Below are 23,768 nucleotides of genomic sequence, written 5' to 3' on the forward strand. Positions count from 1 at the left end.
GGATAACTGTGGCATTGTTGGTATTTTGCGACCTTCTGCTCATGCTGTTAACATTCCACCCATACTCCACCCCATAGATGTGCACCAAACAGCTAAATCTCAATCCGCCAAAACTCATAAGTCTCTGTCTTCGTCCAAGTGATCTGTGATTCAGCGTGTGAGTACCTGGAAGTGCTAGCTCAGGAGGTAATGCATTGGGCTGCCGATGGGAAGGCTGTGAGTTCAGATCCCGCTGCTGTCACTGTTGGATCCCTCGACTGCGCATTTGTATCCTGTCTCGATTGTTAGTCACTTTGGATAAAAGCTTCGACAAACCGTGCGAACGTAAACGCTGTTATGAGGCTAAAATGACGTGAATGCGACTTGGTGCTTGTCACCACCCTAAAGTTTATTCTCGACGTGTCTTTCAAAACTTTACAACATATTGTGGAAGCTGTCACTACCCGAGCCACGCCTCCCGCCTGAATTGTGCCATTTTCAACGCTACGAGCACGGAGAATGACGCACATGACAGGACACGAGATTTTGTGTGGATACCAAAAATAAAGACCTCGTCTCCCTCCCTGCAGAATGTGCATTTATTCTACAGCACGTGTAGATCAATACATTTATTTCCCTTCAGTGGCTTAAATACGTTATAAGGAATATTTTATCATCTCAGTGGTGAGTCTAAAAATAGCTCCATGAGCTAAGCGTGCGCAGAAACTTCGGAAATTGTTATTGACCCTAAATTATTAGTATTGACTTTTTTTTTTTCTTCAAAATGGTTCTAAACACAGCCCTATAAGTACTAGTAGAATTATGAATAATATTGAAGCATTAATAACTGGTAGTTTACAGTATTATAATTCAAGATCTTCTGTATTCTCATTGATAACATGAGAACAGGAAATGTCCATCAAATTCCTGACCAATCAAAGAACGCTCACATATGCACTTGAAAAAAGTCACAAAAAAAAAACCCTGAATCTGATTTAAATGTATTTTTATTACATTATTCAGCTTATTAAATATCCAGTAAAATATCCATCCGTCCATTCATTCACCTTCAGTAAGAGCGTAATGCTGGTCAGGGTCGTGCCGGATCCGGAGCGTGTCTCAGGAACACTGATATTGATTTAGTATTATTTTGAACAGCATGTGAACACTAACCTTCAAACCTTTTCACTCACTCGATTCTTTCTCAGTGAAACAAAACAGGAATTCATCGGGAATATTTTTCTCAGACACGTTGGTAGATTATTAATAAAAAGTCTTCTGTATGAATACAGTTACACTTTAATTACATTTAGCCTCAAACAGAAACCAAATTATGAGTTCTGCCAAATTGAGGGAAAGAAACTATGTTGTGTCAGCTTGTGAGCTCAACAAATGTTTATTTCAAGAGTGTCCCTTTTATTTATTTATATAGTTATTTAGATAAGTATTTATATATTATTCCATTATATTGGCTGTGTAAATGTTATCGTCATAAGCGCATAGAGAGAAACAGTGTCTGTGCACCACTGATTTAGTGTTTACATCAGTGTGCACACATTAGCGCTGCTAGAACACTCTTCATAAATACTGTTTGATGTATCAGAGGTGTAGCTACAGGAAAGAAATGGAAGGCAGTTGCTTGGGGCCCCGAGTTTTGATAGGACGCCCTGAGGGCCAGCACTAAGTCCGTGAAAATGTCAAATCATAAAGTGCAGAACTTCCCCAAAACCTCCAACAGGCAACGCTAAACCAATGGGTCCCCCCCTAAAGCTAACACGCTTTTCAAAAAAGAACGCTAACCTGTCTGGGGTCAGAAAAGAAAGAGAATACAAGAAGAAGAGGAAGCAGGACTGTGGTAAGTGGTTCAAATAGTCTAATAATGAAATATTTAAAGATGACAATAGGACAATAGGGTGTAGGCTAAGATGTGAAGTAGCATAAAGCTAGCCCAACACCACTGTGGGAAGCTAGCTTGGACTTGGCGCTCGGTTTGAAGCATGCAATATTTAGCTGGCTTTCTTAGTAAAATTTGCCATTTTTGTTCAAATTATCTCTATAGCTTGAGTATAAAAGCTGACATTTTACCAAAGGTGTTCTGTTATATCCTACGTGATGTGACGTGATGGTTGTGTAACACGCAAAGGTTGATCTAGCACTGCACCTGGCATGCAGAAAATAACTCTAACACTTTCCAACAGTTATCCTATAACTAACTCCTCGTAGTGAAGCATTATATAAACTGATAAGCCTACAGCTTGGATTAGAATAAAGAGAAATAAAGTGCCAGGAAGTCCCCTTGCCTTTTTCCTGCCTGGGTCCCGCACAGTCCCTAGACTCGCCTCTGCGGCTTGTGAACACATTTAAATGTCCTTGTAGTCATCCCAGTGAAGTCCATTCAACCGTGTTTCATTGCATGTATTAATTTGTACAAAGTGCTTTAATTGTGGTCTGTGGAAAATTGTTTGTAGGCTAGGTAATAGATCATGACAGAAACGTTGTTATTCCCGTTATAACACTCAGGCTAAGAGATTTATTTATTTACAGAAACACGAGCGAGCGAAACGAGGGCGAGTGATGAGCACACAGCACACAGGCATGAACGATGAGGATTCAAAGAGCAGTAACAGAGGATGAGGACGGGGTCCACACCGCTCAGTAATGTCACAGAAAGCATTCTGGAGCACGAGCTCATGAAGGCATGGCGGTCCGGAGTGAATACACACACATACACTAGTGTGTGTAATCAGTAATCTGGAGATTGACACGGAGGCAGACCGAGGCTCATGGGAAATGAGACGGAAGCAGGCACTGATGCAGATGTGACAGCTCTTCTCTGTTAAACTGACACTCTGATGGGTGTGTTAACAGGAAATAAGAACAATTATTAACAATTATTAGAAAAATGTTAATGAGAATAAGAACCGTCTCACTCACGCTTCTCCTTTCAGTCCAGTTACTCCACCAGTAATGAGGGGTTAGGCTTAAAGGAAACACATTAAATATGTTCATGTTGAAATATTTATGATGTGTTTAGAGATTCTGGTGCTAATTTATTGGTTGGTTTGTTATTTTGTTCAGCGTTCAACGTCATATTAATGAGAAATCCAGCGTAGAAGTAGTGGAGACGTTGGTGCAAACACTGAACTCAAAATCCCAGAATGCAATGCAGCTATACGACGCAGTTAAGGTTGAGACTAAACGGCTAGTTAGTGATGGTGTTGACGGAGGTATTAGCATGAAATTTGAAGCTTTGGAAGCTGATCTGTTTGAGCAGAATGTACAGATGAGGAGGTGACGGAGCTGGACAGACTAAAGGACTAAAGCGCCGCCGCATCGCTGTGTTCGGGTAGGGATGAAGTGAGGGTTAAATCCCACTGCACCGCTATCAGCGGGTAGTCGAAGTGAATTTCTGCTGGGCGTAGTGCGCTAGTTGGGGTCTGCAACACCATTATACTCTACGTAGTGAGCGTATAAAGTGACAGGGAGTTGGTTAGAATTTAAGATTCAGATAAACTGTGCAACACATGCTGGGTTTTTTTGTACAGTGATCCTGGGTCACATATTACATGTAAAATTGAGCTAAACAAAACGAAAAGAAACGAGTAGTGTGGAGTAGTGTGTGTGTGTGGAAGAGAAAATAATTACAGGCTTTATCTTTAAGGTAATTAAATACTGAATGCAGCTTCTAAAGGAAGCCGGCAGCGCTGTTATACACACAGAGAGACGCTTACATGTTTGTGTACGAGAGAGAGAGACAGACAGATACAGAGAGGGACAAAGCGAGAGAGAGAGACAGAGAGAGAGACAGACAGATACAGAGAAGGAAGACAGACACAGACAGACTTACAGAGAAAGACAGAAAGATGCAGAGAAAGAGAGAGAGAGACAGAGAAATACAGAGAAAGATGTCTCTGTCTCTGTCTGTAAGTTAAAGGGAGAGAGAGACAGACAGAGAGAGATCTAAAGAAAGGCAATGAGAAACAGGTCGAGACATACAGAGAAAGACAGAGAGAGAGGGATAGAGAAATACAGAGAAAGACAGAAAGATGCAGAGAAAGAGAGAGAGAGACAGATAGAGAAATACAGAGAAAGATAAAGAGAAACAGACAGAGACTTACAGACAGAGACAGAAAGTTACAGAGAGAGACAGACTGACAGAGAGAGATCTAAAGAAAGGCAATGAGAAACAGGTCGAGACATACAGAGAAAGACAGAGAGAGAGGGATAGAGAAATACAGAGAAAGATAAAGAGAAACAGACAGAGACTTACAGACAGAGACAGAAAGTTAGAGAGAGAGACAGACTGACAGAGAGAGATCTAAAGAAAGGCAATGAGAAACAGGTCGAGACATACAGAGAAAGACAGAGAGAGAGGGATAGAGAAATACAGAGAAAGATAAAGAGAAACAGACAGAGACTTACAGACAGAGACAGAAAGTTAGAGAGAGAGACAGACTGACAGAGAGAGATCTAAAGAAAGGCAATGAGAAACAGGTCGAGACATACAGAGAAAGACAGAGAGAGAGGGAAAGAGAAAGAAAGAGAGGATTAGGGAGATGAAGAAGAGCAGATAGAAAGCAGTACAGCCACACGGAGGGGAATACAGATGGTGTTTGTGTGTGTGTGTGTGTGTGTGTGTGTGTGTGTGTGTGAGTGAATATATTTAAATGGTGCGTGTGCATGTAATATTGATAAACTGCTGTGAGGCGCCGTTCATCACGCCGCGTTGCTGTGTGCTCGTCAGCTGCCGTATGCACACGCCTGTCTGTTTTCTTCCTAATGTCGCAGTCACGTGATCACGTCTAGTGGGAAATTATTCCATCTCTCCGCTCCAGCCCAGAGGGACGATCCTCTCCATTCTGTCCTCATGTACACATTATTAACTACATAACTCTCTCCCTCTCACTATCTCTCTCCGTCTCTCTCTCTCTCTCTCTCTCTCTCTCTCTCTATCTCTCCCTCGCTCTGTCTCTCTTTATCAATTCACTTCCAGTTCAGCAGCTTTTATTGGCGTGAATGTTACAAATCACACCGTCGCTAAAGCACAAAGACACTTAAACACACATATATCACTGCACCACACACACACACACACACACACACACACACACACACAGTGAACACATACACAGTAGCATGGATAAACACTAGGAGATAGTGTGTAGGACAGTTTATCTCTCTTTCTGGATCTGTTTCCATTCAGACGGAATTACAGGAAACGTTGGCAAAAGCAAATGTGAATGAATCTGTGTTTCCATTAACGATAACGTAAAAATTATCTTTATGGAAAGAACGAAAAGAAAAGACACCAAAATCAGCAGTGAGATGGAGAGATTTAACGTTTTATGTTCACTCATTTATCCTCAGTAAGCACTTTGTCCTGATTTATTTCATTTTATTTCGGTAATTTAATCGAGAAAGACATTTATTTCTTCGTCTGGTTGTAACAGCGCATCACTTCCTCCATGGTCGTGTTTAGCTCTAGCAGGATATAGAGCTGAAACATACGCACAGCTCTACGTCATCATTTATTTAAAAATAAAACAAACAATAATGTTCCATCTCTCTTTTCAGCATTCAGTCTTTAATAATATTTAGGTGTTTCTTTCTCATTATCTCTTTATATATGTCCGTCTTTCTATTGCTGTCTCTCTTTCACTTGTTGTCTCTCTTTCTAACATTGTCTCTCTTTTTATCACGTCTCTCACAGTCATTCTTCTCATCTCTCATTGTCTCGGTCTTTCTATTTTTCTTGCAAACGCTTTCACCTGCTGTCTCACTTTTTCTCACTGTCTCTCTCTTTCTCTCTATCTCGCTCAGTCTCTCTTTTTATCGCTGTCTTTCTTTTCCTTTCTATGACTCTTTTGTCTGACTCTGACTCTTGCTAGCTCTCTCTCTCTCGCTCTCTCTCTCTCTTTCTCTCTGTCTGTCTCACTCTGTTTTTTTATTCAATCTTATTGTCTTACATTGTGTCTCTCTTTTTTTTTTTTTTATCACTTCCAGTTCCTCTGTCTGTCTCTGTCTTTGTTTAGGTCTCTCTCTCTCTCCTGCCTGGCTGTCTCTTGATTTCTGTGACTCTTTGTCTCTCTTGCTGTCTCTCCATTTCTCTGTCTCTATCTGTGTCTGTCTTGCAGTTCAAAACTACTTTTCGCACATTTTTTCCCCTCATATTTTTGGAGGAAGATGATGAGGAGGAGGAGGAGGAGGCTGAGGAGGAGGAGGAGGAGGAGGAGGCTGAGGGAGGTGGATGATGATGATGATGATGATGATGATATGGTTGGAAAGCAGGTTGATAATGGAAACATCACTTTTCTTCTCGTGTGAATAAGAGCCACAGTGGCTTTCCTGAAAATGCGGCATCTTGTCAAGTCGGCTGATTGAAAATGACATTTTTATAGATGATATTTTTGTGCGAGTTACGCCGCAGTTTGCCCTTCCCCAAAGATAACAACTTTAGATGTGCAGCTGTTTAGACCTAATGATGCGTTGGAACGCAAGCTTACACATTTTGATTGAATCAATAATTCATTTTAAATGATTTCTCCGACGTGCAAGCATCCATCGTTAAGACGGGTCTTTTGGATTCTGCTGAACATTACAACAACAACAGGTTCTGAGGATACTAAAGGGTTCCTACTTTCCTGATGGTGTTCCTCTCTGATAAGAAGACAGTCTGGTTCAGGGTTCTGTATGGAACCTTTAAGGTTTTCCCAGAGAGACAAGCCGAAAAATACTTTATGGCTGTAGATTATTCTGTCTAATTTTTTAAAATTTAATTTTATCAATTTTATGTACCACTCAGTACTTTGAATTGTTTAGGAACACTGTTTATTAAGTGAGGAATACAAGTCTCTGTGGTGCTGTGATAGGAAAATAATCAACGACAGGTTGGTGTGATGAAGTGGAGTTACTCTAACCACCCTGAAGTTGATTATTTTAATATAAGAGTGTGTCCTGAAGTGTTCCTCCTTCTTCCACTGCAATTTGCCCACGATTACATTTTTTTATTCATTAAAGAGCAGCACATTGTACCTTTTATCCATTTATAGGTACAACATCCACGAGACAAGATCTAAACAGTCACTTCCTCACCAACCTGTATTTTTTCCTCTCTTGACATTAATAATTACTATATATATATATATATATATATATATATATATATATATATATATGCAGCTTGTCATGTTCCCGAGAAACTCCTCTGAAGACTGTCGGAAAACTTACTGACTGTTACAAAGGGCTGACCCTGGAAACTCTTTCCATAGATGTTAAATAAACATCTCCTTACTGAAAATGTCACCCTATCAATGATTATACCTTTTCTTTCTTAAAAAGCAACACCTTTTTACTGTCTTATTTTATTAGGTTTAGAGTATGTAGAGTGTAAATATGACTGAACAGCAAATTTGGTCTCTTCTCGCCTTATTTCCTGGTATTGAGCACGGGATCTTTTAAAGTTAACGGTACAATGTGATTCAGTGTCTGCGACAATACATGAAAAAGAAATGAATATTGATTTTCTTCAAGAAGCACACAGTGTCGTAGTTAATGAAGTTGAGTGAGCCATATGGTGGGAAGTACAGCATGTACTCAGTCACTGTACAAATTTGAGTGCAAGAGTGGCAATTTAATTTTCTCCTGCAAGAGGACTTTTTTCATACGGAAGAGATAATGAAGGGTCGCCTCGTATTAGTCATAGCTAAATCAAAGGAGCTAGGGTTTATTTTATAAATGCACTAAATGTGGCCCATGAGAATGATGTTTCTTATTATTTATTTATTTATTTTAATATATTACAGTAAATGGTGTCTTGAGGCAGGCTGTCAGTGTGTTGTGCCAGGATGGGCTTGGAACAGTACAGTGTGTTTCACTGAAGATCATACTACTAAGGAAGTCATCTGTCACTATGTTCCGGTTGAACAATTGGGCAGCTTTTCTCAGATCATTATCGCATTGATGGTTTGCTGTCATTTTTCATAGAGATTGTAGGTGATTTTTACGAGGTTACTTGTGAAACTTCCTAATGTAACCCTTTAACAACTTGTTCTTTTTTGCCCAATGAATGTAAATTATATCTAAAAGTTTTGCTCATATGCTTAAGAAAAATATTCAGTTATTAGCCACCGAAAGGACACAAGAACCAGTCTTACAGTATTCCTGAGAAATCAATAATGGACAGCGTGTTCCTGTATGTGATGTATTGTATTCCTGTAAGGTCCCCAGTATAACTGTTGGTTTGATTTCCTTTGACCAAGGGAGGACATTTAATCATGTCGACCACAAGTATCATTGTAATGTAATCAAAACTTATACCGGTATCAGATATGTTTCTATTTAAAGTTGGATGTGATAGTTGTATGCTAGTATCTTGTGTATGATCAGGGTAGGACGTGGGTTGAGCTAGGCAATTTCAGTTTCAAGAGATACCAGGCATGGAACTCTTATCAAGTAAGCTGTACAGTTTTCTTCAGTTTGATGGTTTTCCTCGTGCTAACTCACCTCATGCAACTCATCAGCTAATTAACACACCTGAACTAGGGAAGATAGCGACGGGAAGTCACCGTAATGTCCAGGGAAGTGATATTCCATGAACAGGATTGAGATATACAGTTATAGACAGGGGCAGCAAAAGCTCAAAGCTCCAAGGACCCGGTTCCACTCTGAGCTCGGGTTACTGTCTGTGTAGAGTTTCACTTGATCTCACAGTGTCCATGTCAGTTTCCTCGAGGATTTCTCCCCTCTTCCAAAAACATGTCAGTGGGTGGATCGGTGCCCCCTAGGTGTGAATGCTGATTGCATGGTGCACTGCAATGGACTGGCGTCTCATCCAGGGTGTATTTCCGCCTCTTACCCAGTGTTAGATAGCCTCCGGGACCAGTCCAGGATAAAGTGCTTACTGACGATAAATGAATGAACATTCTAGAAAGATTTTTTGTTTCTTCTTGCAAATTTATCCAATGTGTTTTCATTCATCGTGGTCAGAATTGTAATATGAGGTTTAATATGAGGCCCTTGAGAAGACATCTTCTGCCAAAAGTAACTGGGACAAAAACGAGGATTAGGAACAAGTGACATTTCCACAGTCACCAAGGAATCTGTTGTGGGATCGCACAGGGTCAACAGTGTTGGGTCTCTTTCTTTCTTTTATTCTTTTTCCCCTCCAATGTTCACCCTAATGTAGTCTTGGCCAATTCCCACCCACCAGCCAGCTCTCTTCTATCATACAACAGCAACCAGCCAGGGAACACATGCTTCCTCCAAAACACATTGAAGCTAACCAGTCATATATTTTCAAACAGAGAGCAGAGTAGCATACTTGGAGGAGAATGTTATTTGCCCTCTTCCGCATACATGAGCTCTTACATGGTTGGCTAGACATGCTGTGAGTGACAGGGAGAGATAGTATGCCCCTCCCACTCAGAGAGCACAGCCAGTTTTGCTCTCTTAGACTGTGAATGCCCACGAATGGCTGTGGCATCGTGGCAGCTCACAATCTCTGGACCACAGGGAGAATGCTTTTCTGTCGCCCCACTCGGTAACAAGTATTGGCTCTCTTTTTTGAACAGATGTATTTTAAAAACAAAATTAGGAGTTGAGAGAGTTGAGGAGTTTTGGTGAACTTGGTCCCCTCTACCCTGGGGCATAGATTCAGTATATTACAACCACCTGCACAACTGGTGCAGGAAATACGAAGACTGTTGATGATTTTCTTTCGGTCTGATCAACACTTCTATCAGCTATCCTATACCTGTACAGGAAGAGTGTCAGAGCCTCGGGGCATTACAGGTCTCTCGGTCGGCTGGACCCTGCCAGTACACTTTTAAGTAAGCCTAGTGGAATGGGACACAATAAATACCCATTTCTCATGAAATTTCAGCAGGGTACGCTCAGTGCCGGAAGCGTGTAAGCTGTTTTCAATCTCACGGATGTCTGACACATCTGCTGGGACGTGGCTGTAGGGGTAGCCATTGTTTTGTAATCAAAAGTTGTGACATTTTGTGAGCACTGTGAGAGAGGTAGGGTTTCTTGAATGACCTGTCTAGTACTCTTCGGTGTAGAGAATGAGGTTACAGTGATTTTTCTACCCTGAGGCCCTGATTTACTCAGATGCCAAATAACGAGAGCTAATTTGTGCATGCAAGGGGATAAAATGCACGCGAGAAAAGTGGTTGTGTTACGGGTGATTTACAAAGATTAACAGTATGAATTATGTCATGCACAATGTACAGTGTAGGGGAATGAAATAATGTGTAAATTAGGTTTTTCTAAGAGACTCTCGGAAGTTGAACTGAAACCGAACCTTGCCACATGCACATAACTACGTGTCCAGTATAATGACAGTGTGTTATATTTTTTAAATGTTATAGTGTCCAGTAGGTTATATTTTTAAAAACTGTTCAAAGCAATATAAAAGAGTCTTTTGTATTGGCTTCTTAGGGTGCGTGTGAATGAAAGCCTCTGTTTAAATGCTGTCAGCATCGGAGGTATGAACATGCAATGAATATCTAACATGAAACCAGTTTAATACTATAATATTAAGTCATCATTTTTGAAACATATTGACCATTCTGAGACCCTGAGACATAGTCTTGACAAACCCTCTCATTTTGAAAACCTAGTAAATGGTGTAATTTTGTTTTCAACTTGCAAAAATGGACTTCTGCAAATTGAATACCTGCTTTTCGGTAGTATTAATTTATACACTCAATCTCTGTTCCTGAAATGACTTTCAGGCTGCAGTCAATCACACAGTGGGTGATAAATTAATCTACTTGCATTGACTCCATCCTGTGTTTCACACTTTTAGGTGGAACCGCCACAAATTGCATATTCGTAAAGGGTAAAGGCAAACACCTGATATTTCGCTCATGTGAAAGACGTAGCCCGCTGTATTCCCAGGTAATAAATCAGCTTGCAAGGTTTATTGCAGTTTTTTTTTTGTTGTTGTTTTGTTTTGTTTTTTTGCATACACACCTTTAGCAGATCAGAGTCTGACTGTTATTGTCATTGTTGGGGAGTGTAATGAGGACATGAAGTGCTTTTTTGTCCTTTACCGCACAAAAACCTGGGCCATTCAGAAAGAAAGCCCACTATGCAATCTGTGTGAAGGTGTGCCGTGCGTATCTTTTGGCTGGAGCTCCATAAGCCAGGTGGTCCGAGTCTTTTGGCACAGACACCTTTCCCAAAGGCTGTTGGCAGACCCTGAACAAGTGTCCGATTGATAAACAGACAGCTGACTTCTAGTGGTGGAATGCGCATGGGACAATAGGCACAAACACATCAAGTGCACCTTGATCCTGTCCTTTTTATTCTGAGAGCGAGTCCCTATATTTCACGCCTTTGCACGATGCACATGAGTGAACTAAATAGGTTTCTCCTTTCAGCTTTTCATCTTTTGGCTAAAATCCTCAGCAAGGCTGCCACATTCCTTTGGCATCTCCACTCCAATGTATTCTGGGGTTTTTTTGTTGTTGTTGTTGTTGTTTTGTTTGTTTCTTATTATGCCTTTTGGGTTGCCCATCCATCTGTCCGTCTATCTGTGCGTCTGACTGTCTTATTAGATCTCAGGAACGAGTGGTTAAATGTTTGTAGGATTTGTATGGAATCATTATTGTAACCAGATGAACTGATTAGATTTTGGAATTGAGCCAAACAGGGTCAAGGTCACAGCAAGGTCAAATGTTTGAAGTATATTTTCAAGTGTATTTCAGAAGGACTAGACTTGTTGTTGATGGCACTGGTGTTGCATTTTACTTGTTTCGGTCCTGTCTCCACCCTAATTTATAATTAAAAGTCCCGCCTCTTACATTGTTCACTAGTTTCCTCTTCCCTCTTTAAATTCTCTGCCTTTCCGTGTCTTTCCAAAAATCTCGTGGGTTTTTTTGGACTTCCAAGTCCAAGGCCTAGTTCATGCTGACACACAGGTAATTCTGAAAACGGATCATTTTGGCCACGATATCACATCCAGTCCATTTTCCCAAATGTTTCCCTTCCACAATGGTTTGTTTTGACAACATAAAGCCTGCTTTCTTCGCCCCAGTGTCGCTTGTACACCAGACAAAGCAGCCCAACGTCAAAGTAATATACCTGATATAGAAAGTTGCATCACAAGAAGTTACGCCGTCTTGGAATAGTAGGGATTACATGACATACCTCACTGAGATTACATCATGCCTCACTGTTTTTGAAAAAGCTACGGTTTCCCTCATCCACATTACAACACAAACATGTTTTCATGTGTTCATTTTGCAGAGCAGATTCAAAAAGATGGATGCTGTTTTAGTGTGGAAGGAAAACTGATCTTCGCTGTGTACATGTCTAATCATAGCTAAGTTGACGATACTTTGATAGATACATTAATCTATCTCTCTCTCTCTCTCTCTCTCTCTCTCTCCTCTCTCTCTCTCTCCTCTCGTTCAGGTGTAATAACCGTACGCAGTGTGTGGTGGTCGCCGGGTCAGACGTGTTTCCTGATCCTTGTCCGGGAACTTACAAGTACCTGGAGATTCAGTATGAGTGTGTGCCATACAGTGAGTACACTTAATGTGCACTCTCAAACACACACACACACACACACACACACACACACGCACGCGCACACAGACACACACACTCACATACACACACAGCATCATTCCCACCACTCACACCCCTCGTCCCGTCACTGACACCCCCCACCTCCCGCCCCCCTCCCATATCCTACCCAGACCCCACCTAACCCCTGAGGAAGTACCATTCACTTACACTCACCCACACACACACATACACACACACACACACACACACATGCCCTCACACAGACACACACATTCTTACACACTTGCACACACTCACAAGTGCACTTGCTCACTCTGACGCACTCGCACTCAAACACACACTCAGACGGACGGACGGACACTTTATCCTCCTCTCGCTCTTTCTCTCTCTCTCTGCCTCACGCTCGCACACACTTACACACACACACACACACACACTCACATGCATTCACACCGCTAAACCCTTTTTCTCCATCAACAGTGCGATGCTCCAGAAACTGAGGGGAGATTTTCACATTGGCGGGATGCTCCACTCTGCAAACACACACACACACACACACACACACATGCTGACAGTCCATACGCATGTATGGGAATGTATGCTTGTCCATATATGGAAGTTATATATTGATATATTCAAGAAAGAAGTCATCCGCATTCTGGCTTACAGATTTTGTTAGCCATCTAGCTAGCATGAGCTAACCTGACAGCATTTATTTTTTTTACATTTATTTTACATCAAATTCATAAATGTTCATAATCTACACTGTTAACACAAACCAGCTAGCTAACATGAGCTAACCTGACAGGGTTTCTCAGAGGACATTAAATACTGATTAAGGGTCAGCAATCTTCACTGCTAACTCTGGCTTAGCTGGGTTACCTAAGCTAACCTGACAGGATTTCTGAGAGGATTTCATTTTCAGATCAACACTGCTAACACTAGCCAGCTACCTAACTTGAGCTAATTTGACGGTCTCTGAGAGGACTTTTATTATATTTTGATTAGGGGTCAATAATTTTCACTGCTAACGCTAGCCAACTAACTAACGTGAGCTAACCTGACAGGATTTATGAAAAGACTTTTAATACATTTGAAAAATCTTCTTTGCTAATGCTAGCTAGGTAAGCTAAGCTAGCCTGACAGGATTTCCGAGAGGATTTAAGTTATATATGTAGAAATGCTGATAGTCCTCACTGCTAATGCTCGCTACTTGCTAACATAAGCTAACCAGACAGGACTTCTGACAGGATTTTTAAGCCTTATTCAAAAAAAAAAAAAAACCCTCTTCACTACTAGCCAGCTAACAGAAGCGAAGCTAACCTGACATAATTTCTAAGATGTTTCAATCTTATTTATATAACAAGCTAGTCTAACAGGATTGATGAGAGGATTGTTAAGGCATATTAATAAAATCTAATAATCTTTACTTCTAACGGTAGCTAGCTAGATAACATAAGCCAACCTGACAGGATCTCTGAGAGAATTTAAATCATATTTATAAATGTAAAGCTACACTGCTGTCTGCAATCTTTATTACTAATAATAACCAGCAAGCTAGTATTAATCCTGCTATACAGAATCCGTTCATTTATATCTATTATGTTAATAATTTTTACTCTTTACTGCTAATCCTAGCTAGCAGGATAACATGAGCTAGCGTAGCAGAAGAAGTGAGAAACTCTTACCTCTTGGAGCACAGTAATTTTAGGAGCTGTGTTTGTGTACGTGTGTGTTTGTGTGTGTGTGTGTGTGTGTGATGTGTATGCGTGTGTGTGTGATTACAGGAACGTTAACGCTGACAGCTAATGGCTTATTTTAGATAACCCAGAATTGTGGATGTGCTGTTCTCATAGCCGTGTCTGGATTTTTACACTCTACAATCTAAATCCAAATAAATGTCTGTTTTTGCAACAGCGTTGAACAGCGTTTTTGAGAATGTCTCGTTCACAAGAAAACAATTTGAAAACGCACACATGAGCACGCAAGCACAGCGACAGCACTGTACGTCATAAACTGTTATGTCAAGTCCTTGAAGAATAACGTTGAATTGCGTATTGAACGGTTGAGAAAGTGAAATGCAGAAAAACATCAACATGACAAAGGTTCTACAAAAAGAAAAAATGACAAATATTAGTGTATATAGATAGATAGATAGATGGATAGATATATATTATCTATATTATCTAATATATGTTCTAGTGCCGATGGATTCAGCAACAGCGCCGATCGTAGGCTAATAAAAAACAAAGCAAAATTAAACTGAAAACGTGTGTTTTTTAAAATGAATTACAGACCACAAAATAACAACCTAGTGATCAGCAGTGAGTCTTAGTGCGCTCATCAGACACGCAATGTGCACGCGCAGGTTCGCTCTGTGACGTCAGCGCTTTCAGGACAAACATGTATCCATACGCAAACAGTGAAAATGTTTAACGTTACTCCACCCTGGAGGCCATTTTCAACAATTCGGAGTGACCTAAAATGGCGTTTTCACATGAACAGGAGGATGAAGCACAAAGAAAGTGAGAGAATGTTACATTTTCAGAAATATCCTTCTGCACACAAATAAACACGCAGACACACACACACACACACACACACACACATACACACATTGTGGGGCGTGGCTAATGTGAAAATCTCCTGTCAGGCAGTATCCCTTCCCCCTCATGTGTTCAGTGTTCCCAGCGTGCAGGTGGGAATGTGGGCGGGGCTTGGGAGGTCAGTATTGGAAAAGGATTATGGGATATTGACCATGTTCTACAAATACCTGGGTCAGTTTCTCTGCTCTTTCCTCAGGAGACGAAGAAGAGATGAGTGTGAAGACTTGCCGGTTCTAGTAATAAAACTTTCTTTTTTCTTTTTTTTTAAACTCTCTTCTCTTTTCTCTTTTCATCAATATCTCTTGCGCTTTCACTCCACATCTTTGAGCTCACCTCACTTTCTTCTTCCTGTAAATTCTGCTGTCTGTCGTTTGCTTTGCCATTCTCTCGTTTTTCATTCCCTTGTTCTATGATCCATTTAATGAGTTTCCCTTCGTCTGTCCATCTCTCGTTCGCTCTCCTCCTTCATTTCCTCCTCCTCCTGCTCTCTATCCCGTCTTTGTCATGCTTTCATCCTGTCTCCTGCTGTCTCCTGTAGCTCTTTCGTTCCCTCCCTTCTGTCTCTTGCAGGTATTTGGGACGCGTCCAGAACGGCTTCTCTTTCAGAAAAAAAAAGTTTTTCTCTTTCTTTCTTTCTCTCTCTCTCTCTCTCTCTCTCTCATGCACACACCCACACGTACACACCCACACACACAAATTTAATTGAAAACACTCCTTTTTTTTTCTTTTTCTTTTTTTTTTTTTTTTTTTTTTTTACAGCACTTTTTTTGACAACCCTCTGCCCGGCGGTCTTCAGCACACACACACACACACACATACACACACACACGCACGCAGGCACGCACACTGCACAGCTAATACAGTCAGAGGGAGTCACAATCACGTCCTCTCTCCCTCTCTCTCTTTCCGTTTTTAGCCGCTCATATTTCCACTCAGCTTTTATTTCGCCAGCACACATTTGGAAGAAGCGTTAACGTCGGAGAGCGTAAACTTACCGAAGCGGCACAGGCGCCATACGTTTGGAAAGCACTGTATCGGATGAGTCAGTTTGCTTTGCCGCTTCATTTAGCTCATCACGAGCCTGTGTATTTTTTCCCCACTTCGCCATATCTGGGAAGCGTGTCTGAAATAGAGGTGCGAGCTGGCGTGATTAACTAGCTGCTGAACTTGCGTTTTTAAAAACTTTGTTTGTGGCATTAGAGCAGAGGAGAAGGACCCGATTCGGCGGTGATGAAAAGTTCTCCCTGTCTGAAGTGACAAAGAAGGAGCCAATTACCGGAATCCTCCGTCAGTCTCTTCTCCCTGAGGGACGGCCGCTGGTACCCTTCTCCCAGCACCACGTGCTCCAGCCTAGCGTCGAGCAATAAATAGAAACCAACCTCAATTAGATTCAGACGTCCACGCCGCTTCTATCCAAAACCCAGGAACGTGAAAGACGCCCTAATTTTTTAATTAACGGTGGAGGGTGGATTCGTGCGAGCCTCTGCGGAGATTTGTCGAGATTAATTGAATTTGCTGCAACTAATCGTTCTGTTCACGCCCAATCTTTTATGTCTCAAGGAGGCGTTTTTGGGCATGTTTACTAGTGAGCTCTTTTTAAAAATTTATTTATTTATTTATTTATTCATTCACTTTCATTTTCATTATGACCAGTTTTAAAGCTCTGATCCAAATACTGATCCAATTCTCTGTCGAGCAAAAATATAATGTCATAATTACTTATAATTATTTAAATGGTTGAGTCAGATATCATACCATTAGTGTATGGGCCAAAGAACTTATCAACATGTAATAATAATAATAATAATAATAATAGTTGCATTATGAATTAATAATACATTTCATTTAATGATTACTACAACTGGAAAATTCTAGCTACAATACTTTTATACAAATTGTGTCTGTGTGTATGTGATAAATTAACTAGGCAGATAACTAGCTGGTTAGCTATGTGCTTAGTAAAATAACTAAACGCATGTCAATAACTAAATCCTGATTCGTCACCTGACGTACATATATAATTGTTTCTCCTTTGGACTCTCCAGTGTGTAATCCCCAGTACAACATATTGGGAGTAACACCGCTTACCCAGGCTCGTGTGGAGAAGTTACTGGGGTGGAGATGGCATGAGTATATGGGTTCGGTCCTAATTTGCATATTCATGAATATTCATAGATCATAGATTGCATTTGTTGTGAGGATAAAGGTGTAGAGAAGTGTGTAGGTCATTCGGATATTTAAAAAAAGCACAGTATCATTCACCGTGTAGATTTTTAAACAGATACACGTTCATTTTACATGTTCAGGTTTCCTTTAAAAGCTCAACTTTAAAATTCTAATAGGTTATTGTTTCTATAGTAACAGCTCATTCACAGGGACTTGATGGCAGACACGGTCAATCATCTAAGGCTAATAAAGAATGGATTCATTTTTCTGTAAGGAGATGTTTATTTAACATTCATGGAAGGAGTCTCCAGTGTCAGCACTCTGTAACAGTCCTTTGTCTTCTCTTATTAACCTCCAGAGAGAGAAATTAGAGGCTTCTGAGGGACTGTTTATAGCTGCTATAACGTAAGTGGGAACAGGAACCAACTTGTTTCGCAGATGTTCCAACATTTAATGTAACTTTAAAGGGATAAAAAAAAATACGACGTGTTCCTTTTTTAAGAAATAATACATTATAATGCTTGACAAGCTGCTGTGGTTTAAGAGGAACGAAACACTTCAGGATGTGCTGTTATAGGAAAATAATCAACTTTGGGGTGGTTACAGTAACGCCGCTTCATCCACACCACCCTGTCACTGATTACTTTCCTAAAGCAGCATGACACGGAGTGTTTTATTCCTGACTTGCTGTGCAGGTGCCATATTGTGAATCAGATGGAATATTGATCCTCAATGGAATTTGCATGAAAATAAGAAAAGGCTGGGAAGGCAGAATGGATATAACATGAGTGTGTGTGTGTGTGTGTGTGTGTGTGTGTGTATTTGCATGTTCTGCCGCAGCCTCCATGTTAACATCGGCCTCAGACTAGGAAGTGACAGGAAAGCTAAACTTTCCGAGGTTTCCTTTACCATCCGGCTCTCACACACACACACACACACACACACACACCACAGGCACTAATACGTTTCAAACAGTCACACTCTGCCAGTGGCAATCAAGCTCTCTGGCCCTCATGTTCCTCGGAAAAGGGACAGCTCCTTTGTAAACACACACACACACACACACACACACACACACACACACACACACTTATTCTCTCTGCGTGTCGCAGCACAATCAGAGTCGGCTCTGTCTCTGTCCATAACAACCCGTGTATCATAAACGTAGCGGCCACCCGTATAGACACGTAATGAAGACTTGTTCAGAAGCACGGACAGCTCCCGCCGTTTCCCACTGACAGCATCGACACAGCGCTAAGCCCACACGCTAGTCCCAGAGAACATGTACTGAGGCATGCTTAAAAAACGGTGGCACATATATACACTCCGGGCTTCTGGTTTAATTAGGTGCCTAATAATACGTTATACCCAGTTTCCTCCCGATTTAGTCACAGCCAATTCCCACCTGCTTTCCGACTTTCCCGTATCACACGACAGCTGTGCGAGAGGGCGAAGGCTAATACGTGCGTCCTCCAGCACACATTCAATTCTTATTTTATTTATTTTATTTATTTTTTGTATAATACTTTTAACTTTGCGAAGAAGCTTTACAGAAATTCAGATGTAGATTTAGATCCATAATGAAGAAGCGGTGAGGAAAAACATGCAGGTGTATAGACTCTACACTCTAATGATTTTATAATGTGTGTGTGTATGTATATATATATATAGATATATATATATATACATGAAGCCAACACATCTTCTTTAAACTGACACTCGCAAAAACAGGAGAATTTCCCTATTTTATACGCAAGTTAACAGACAGCTGTGATTGGCCAGCACCTTTCTGATGAACTTCAGAAACTTCAGTCAGGAGCAGTAAGTAAGTGGGGAATAAAACACTCAGCTTCTTGCTGTTGTTGGAAAATAATCAACAACGGGGTGGTGTGATGAAGCCAGACCACATAGTTGATTACTTTCCTATAAAAGCACATCCTGAAGTGTTTTATTCCTCCATTTATACCACAGCACTTTGCCAATGCTTACATTTTTTTTTAAATTATAAGTTTAATTAGAAAATTAACAATACATTTTATGCATTTCTGTTTACATTTAATGTTGCAGAAACTCGGTGAAACAAGTTAGTTCCTGTTCTTGCTTACGTTATAGCAGCTATAAACACCTCTGTCCTGAAAACTTTTCCGTATCAGGCAAGTTGTTGCTATAGAAACGATAATATGGTAGAAATATTGATATATAAATATATAGAAAATTATCCCAAATCAACACCTTCTGACCAAACAGAACTAAGAATTCAACAGTGCTGTGAGATGAAGCTGCTTATTAAAGTGATTCTGCTGTAAGTTGTAATGAACAAGACAGAGGAAGACAGATCATGTGCAGCCTTTTCACTTCTCCAGCTTTTTCACTTCTCCGTTTGCTGCTCTATAGATATTTATTATTTATATTGCACAGTGATATCGTAAAACAAGATGAAATCTGAAACATTATTTGATCAGAAACAAATAAAATCCCAAAATCAAGGCCAGAAATGAGTTTTGATCCAAAATCTGTACAAATTGAAATGACAGAATGTCTCATATACTATATATTCACACGCTCATAGAAAGAAAAGTTCCTGCTAGTGTCTTACAGGCTTCTCTGGTTTCTTCTCTCTGCAGGAACACTTAAAGGTTCTGTATGCGGCTTTCCGAGTAGAACCTCTTTTAAAAACGAGTGAATTCATATTCAGAATATCAGTCACAGTCATTCCCCAGTTCAGTACCTGTTTTAAATGTTTATAACATTTCCTGTTAGCTACCTAATAGAGGATACGAGACAGGCAGCAAATACAGAAGACATACGGTTTCTATAGACGCTGTGGATACGTGCGTTACAAATGTTTCATCATATTTGCAATGAGTGAATATTTTTAATCAGTTTTTTTCCGTAAGGAATAAAACACTTCGGTGTGCTGTTATAGGAAAATAATCACAGATGTAGTGGTGTGATGAAGCCTGACCACGAAGCTGATTATTTCTCTTATATCACTTTAGTTTACCAATGCTAACAATTTTTTATTTTATTTTTTTTATTAATGAACAACGTGTCATATTTTTTTTTCTTCATAGTTGAGAAATGTTCTTGAAACAAGTTCCTGTTCTCACTTACGTTATAGCAGCTATAAACAGTCGTTCCTTCACCAGGCTCTTTTTTTTTTCTCAAAGTTAATAAAACAAAAAATACACTTGGGAAAGTTACAGCTTTAACTCTGACACTGGAGACTCCTTCCATACATGTTAAATAAATGTCTCCTTACTTTGAAAAAGATTTATACACATTCGTTTTAATCCGTTATTGTTGAGCGTCTTCTGTACACATCCCTGTGAATGAGCTGTTACTATGGAAACGATGACGTATTAGAACGTGTGCATTAATATAAACCTTCTGGCCAATCAGAATCCAGAATTCAGCAGCTCAGTGGTATGAATGTCTTAAATATTGAAATATTTATGAAGAATTTCTGCAGTAGTACTTGTAGTGTGGGAGTTTAGAATAAACAGGTAGGTAACAGTTAGTTAAAGCGAGCTGTTGAGTGAGCGGTGTCGTCAGCGACGGCGCGATCTGAAAGAGGAGGGAAATCCTAAACCACCAGTTCTGCCAACTCCACCGAGAGCACATTCGAGCCGCGTCGTGAGCCCATTAGTCACCGTAAAGCCATTAGTTTATTAGTTTAGAAAATGCGGGAGACACTTTAGGGTCCGGTGGGAAATGTCCTTGTTTGTCTCCAGCTTCAGGTTACCATGACGCCGATACTACGACAACCTCCTGGGTGAAGAGTACACGCTTTACTCACCGTGTCTCAGCTTTTTTACCATAAGGTATCAGTTCTGTTTTACTTTTTTCTCTCTCCATTAATATGTGATTTGTAAGGCTTTTATTACACGGCAGCGATGCCTCGGTGAGCAGAAGGTTATGAGTTTAAATCCCAGAGAGACACTGTTGGGCTTTTAAGTGGGATCTTTAACCCTCTACTACTCTGTGCTTTGTATTATATCTCACTTAAGCTGCTTGTGTTTTTTTTTTTTGTTTTTTTTTAAATCCATTGAGTTAGTTTAGCTTACGAAAACTACATAAAGGAAATAAAACGTACCAAAATGAAACCAAAACCTATAACTAACCAACTAACTAACTAACTAGCTAGCTAGACAACTAGACAATTCAATTCAATTTTATTTATATAGCACTTTTAACAATGGCAATTGTCACACAGCAGCTCTACAGAAATCCCGATATAAATTTTATCCATAATGATCAAGCCAGAGGCAACAGTGGCGAGGAAAAACCCCCTGAGAGGACATGAGGAAGAAACCTTGATCGCACCCAGACTCAAAAGGGAACCCATCCTCATCCGGGTGACGCCAGACAGTGCGATTATAAATCATATCTCTTCTATAACTATATATTATAAAATCAAAAAGTTCTAATTGTGTAAAAGGAGCTTGAGTCTGAGCATGAGAGTCATTTCTTAAGTCATTCTAGTTTTAACTTTAAGTCTATCCTATCAGACTGAAGTTATTAACTGTTCAGTGATGGAGACTTGAGTGCAAACTAACTAGAAATGCTGCCTATAAAATAAAAATCAGATGAGTTCACAAGTCAGAAACCCTTTTTTCCTCTTCAGCGTAATCATTGTAATGAGCCTTTTTCAAATATTAAACATCTGCAACAGTATTTCTGACTTCATTACTACAACAACTTGTTGTTTTGTTTTAGTTATTGAATTGAACTCATTTAATTTGAGTGACAAATCGGCTAATAAAAACGAAATAATAAATATATAATAACTTTGATAAAGGCGGGTTGTGATTTCCACTATTGTATAAAAAAAAAAAAAGAAAAAGAAAACACAAAAAGAAACAAAGAAATCAAATCACAGCTGGCTATGTTTCTCAGACATTTGTTTTTCTTTCTTCTTTTTTTTTTCTTTTTTTACAGTGTTACTGTATTATATTATTTAATAGTAGTTAGATCATTTTTTCTGTTATCATTTTTCTTATGCTTTTTTTATATTTATTTTTAGAGTTGTAGTGACTTTCTTATTATTATATAAAATTAATTGTTCATTTTTTCCTCATTATTTGTTTTTCCTTTTCATTTATTTATCTTTTTTGAAGTCCTTATGCTGTTTCTTATGCCTTTTTACTGCTTTTATTTGCACTTCCTTGTTTTAGTTTTATATTTAGTTTTTTTAATATATTATATTACATTATTATATTACAGTAGATTATATTATTTAGTTATATCACTTCAACAGTAAATAGTAATAGAGTAATTTGATCATTTTTTCCTCTCATTTGTTCTCTGCTATTTTATACAGTAGAGTCTTTTTTTTATTATATTATATTAGTTGTTTTTTTCTTTTTTCCAGTTTTATTAAGTAATTTTATTTTAGTGCTTTCATCGCACATGCTTGTTTTATTTAAACCTTTTTTTTTTTAACTTCTTTTGTGAAACGCAGTATTAATGTAAAAGGTGCTACACAAATAAATTTGACTCGACTGTTTGGAAGGGATTCGCGACTGCGGCCCGAGAGCGCTGCGAGTTATTTTGAGCGTGTCTCATCCTCACCTCGTACACACACTCACACACACGTACACACACACACAGCGAGGACGGGCCGTGCGTGAGGACGAGGTGTGGCTCATATCGCTCGGCATCGCGCTTCAGAAGTCATTAATATGCATTAAGGCTGCATTATTAGCGGATCTCATAAACGTGCACGTGACAAGCGCGAATGATTTGCCGCTGATTTTCCTCTCGATGCGACAGAGAGGTGAAGGAGAGAGGATGGAAAATAAAGCGATGCTCTCTGCTGTCTCTCTCACTCACACACACACACACACACGCAGATCTGTCTGCCTCTCCTCCTCAGGTGTGAGGTGCTGCAGTGTGTGTGTGTGTGTGTGTGTGAGAGAGACATGTTGCAGTGTGTGTTCATTAGCGAGTCTCGTTATCCTCTGAGTAACTGATGGTTTTGGATAGACCGCTGGGTCGAGGGGGCACAAGGACACGGAAATAAAGCTCCTCACACACACACTCACACACACACACACACACACACACACACACACACACACTCACACACACACACACTTAACAGTTTTATCCAGGCCTGTGTGTGTTTGTGTGCGTGCCCGAGTGTGACTTGTTTGTGTGTCTTTTTCAGAGCAGATGGAAGAGGAAACGCCGATGGTTGGAGAAAATAACAGTTCCTCTTTTTTTTTTTTTTTCTTTTTCTTCTTCTTCTCTCTCTCCTGACTTTGTTCATCTCCGTCACAGCTCCTGCCAGAACCTCGTTAGTCACATATGTTCATCATTTGCACTCTCGCTCAATTGTGGCTTTTTCTCTCTTCCTGCTTTACACTTTTCTACCCACATGATGCCTCTCCCTCTCTTTCTGCCATCTCCATTCCCCCTTTTCCTCTCCTCTTCTGTTCCTAAACTCTCAGAGCCGCAGAATGACGGCTACAA

At 40.0% G+C, this 23,768-nt stretch overlaps 1 protein-coding gene across 3 annotated transcripts in view; it reads left to right on the top strand.

The window, feature by feature from the left end:
• adgrl1a (adhesion G protein-coupled receptor L1a) overlaps positions 1 to 23,768 on the top strand; it is a 216,086-nt gene that overhangs the window by 110,557 nt on the left and 81,761 nt on the right. For all 3 annotated transcript variants that reach the window (XM_053228276.1, XM_053228277.1, XM_053228278.1), the window contains exon 4: positions 12,403 to 12,512. In XM_053228276.1, coding sequence (XP_053084251.1) covers positions 12,403 to 12,512 — 110 coding nt within the window. The remainder of the gene's footprint in view (positions 1 to 12,402; positions 12,513 to 23,768) is intronic.

The sequence above is a fragment of the Pangasianodon hypophthalmus genome, chromosome 23 (assembly GCF_027358585.1).
Source record: "Pangasianodon hypophthalmus isolate fPanHyp1 chromosome 23, fPanHyp1.pri, whole genome shotgun sequence".
In the NCBI taxonomy this organism is placed as follows: domain Eukaryota; kingdom Metazoa; phylum Chordata; class Actinopteri; order Siluriformes; family Pangasiidae; genus Pangasianodon; species Pangasianodon hypophthalmus.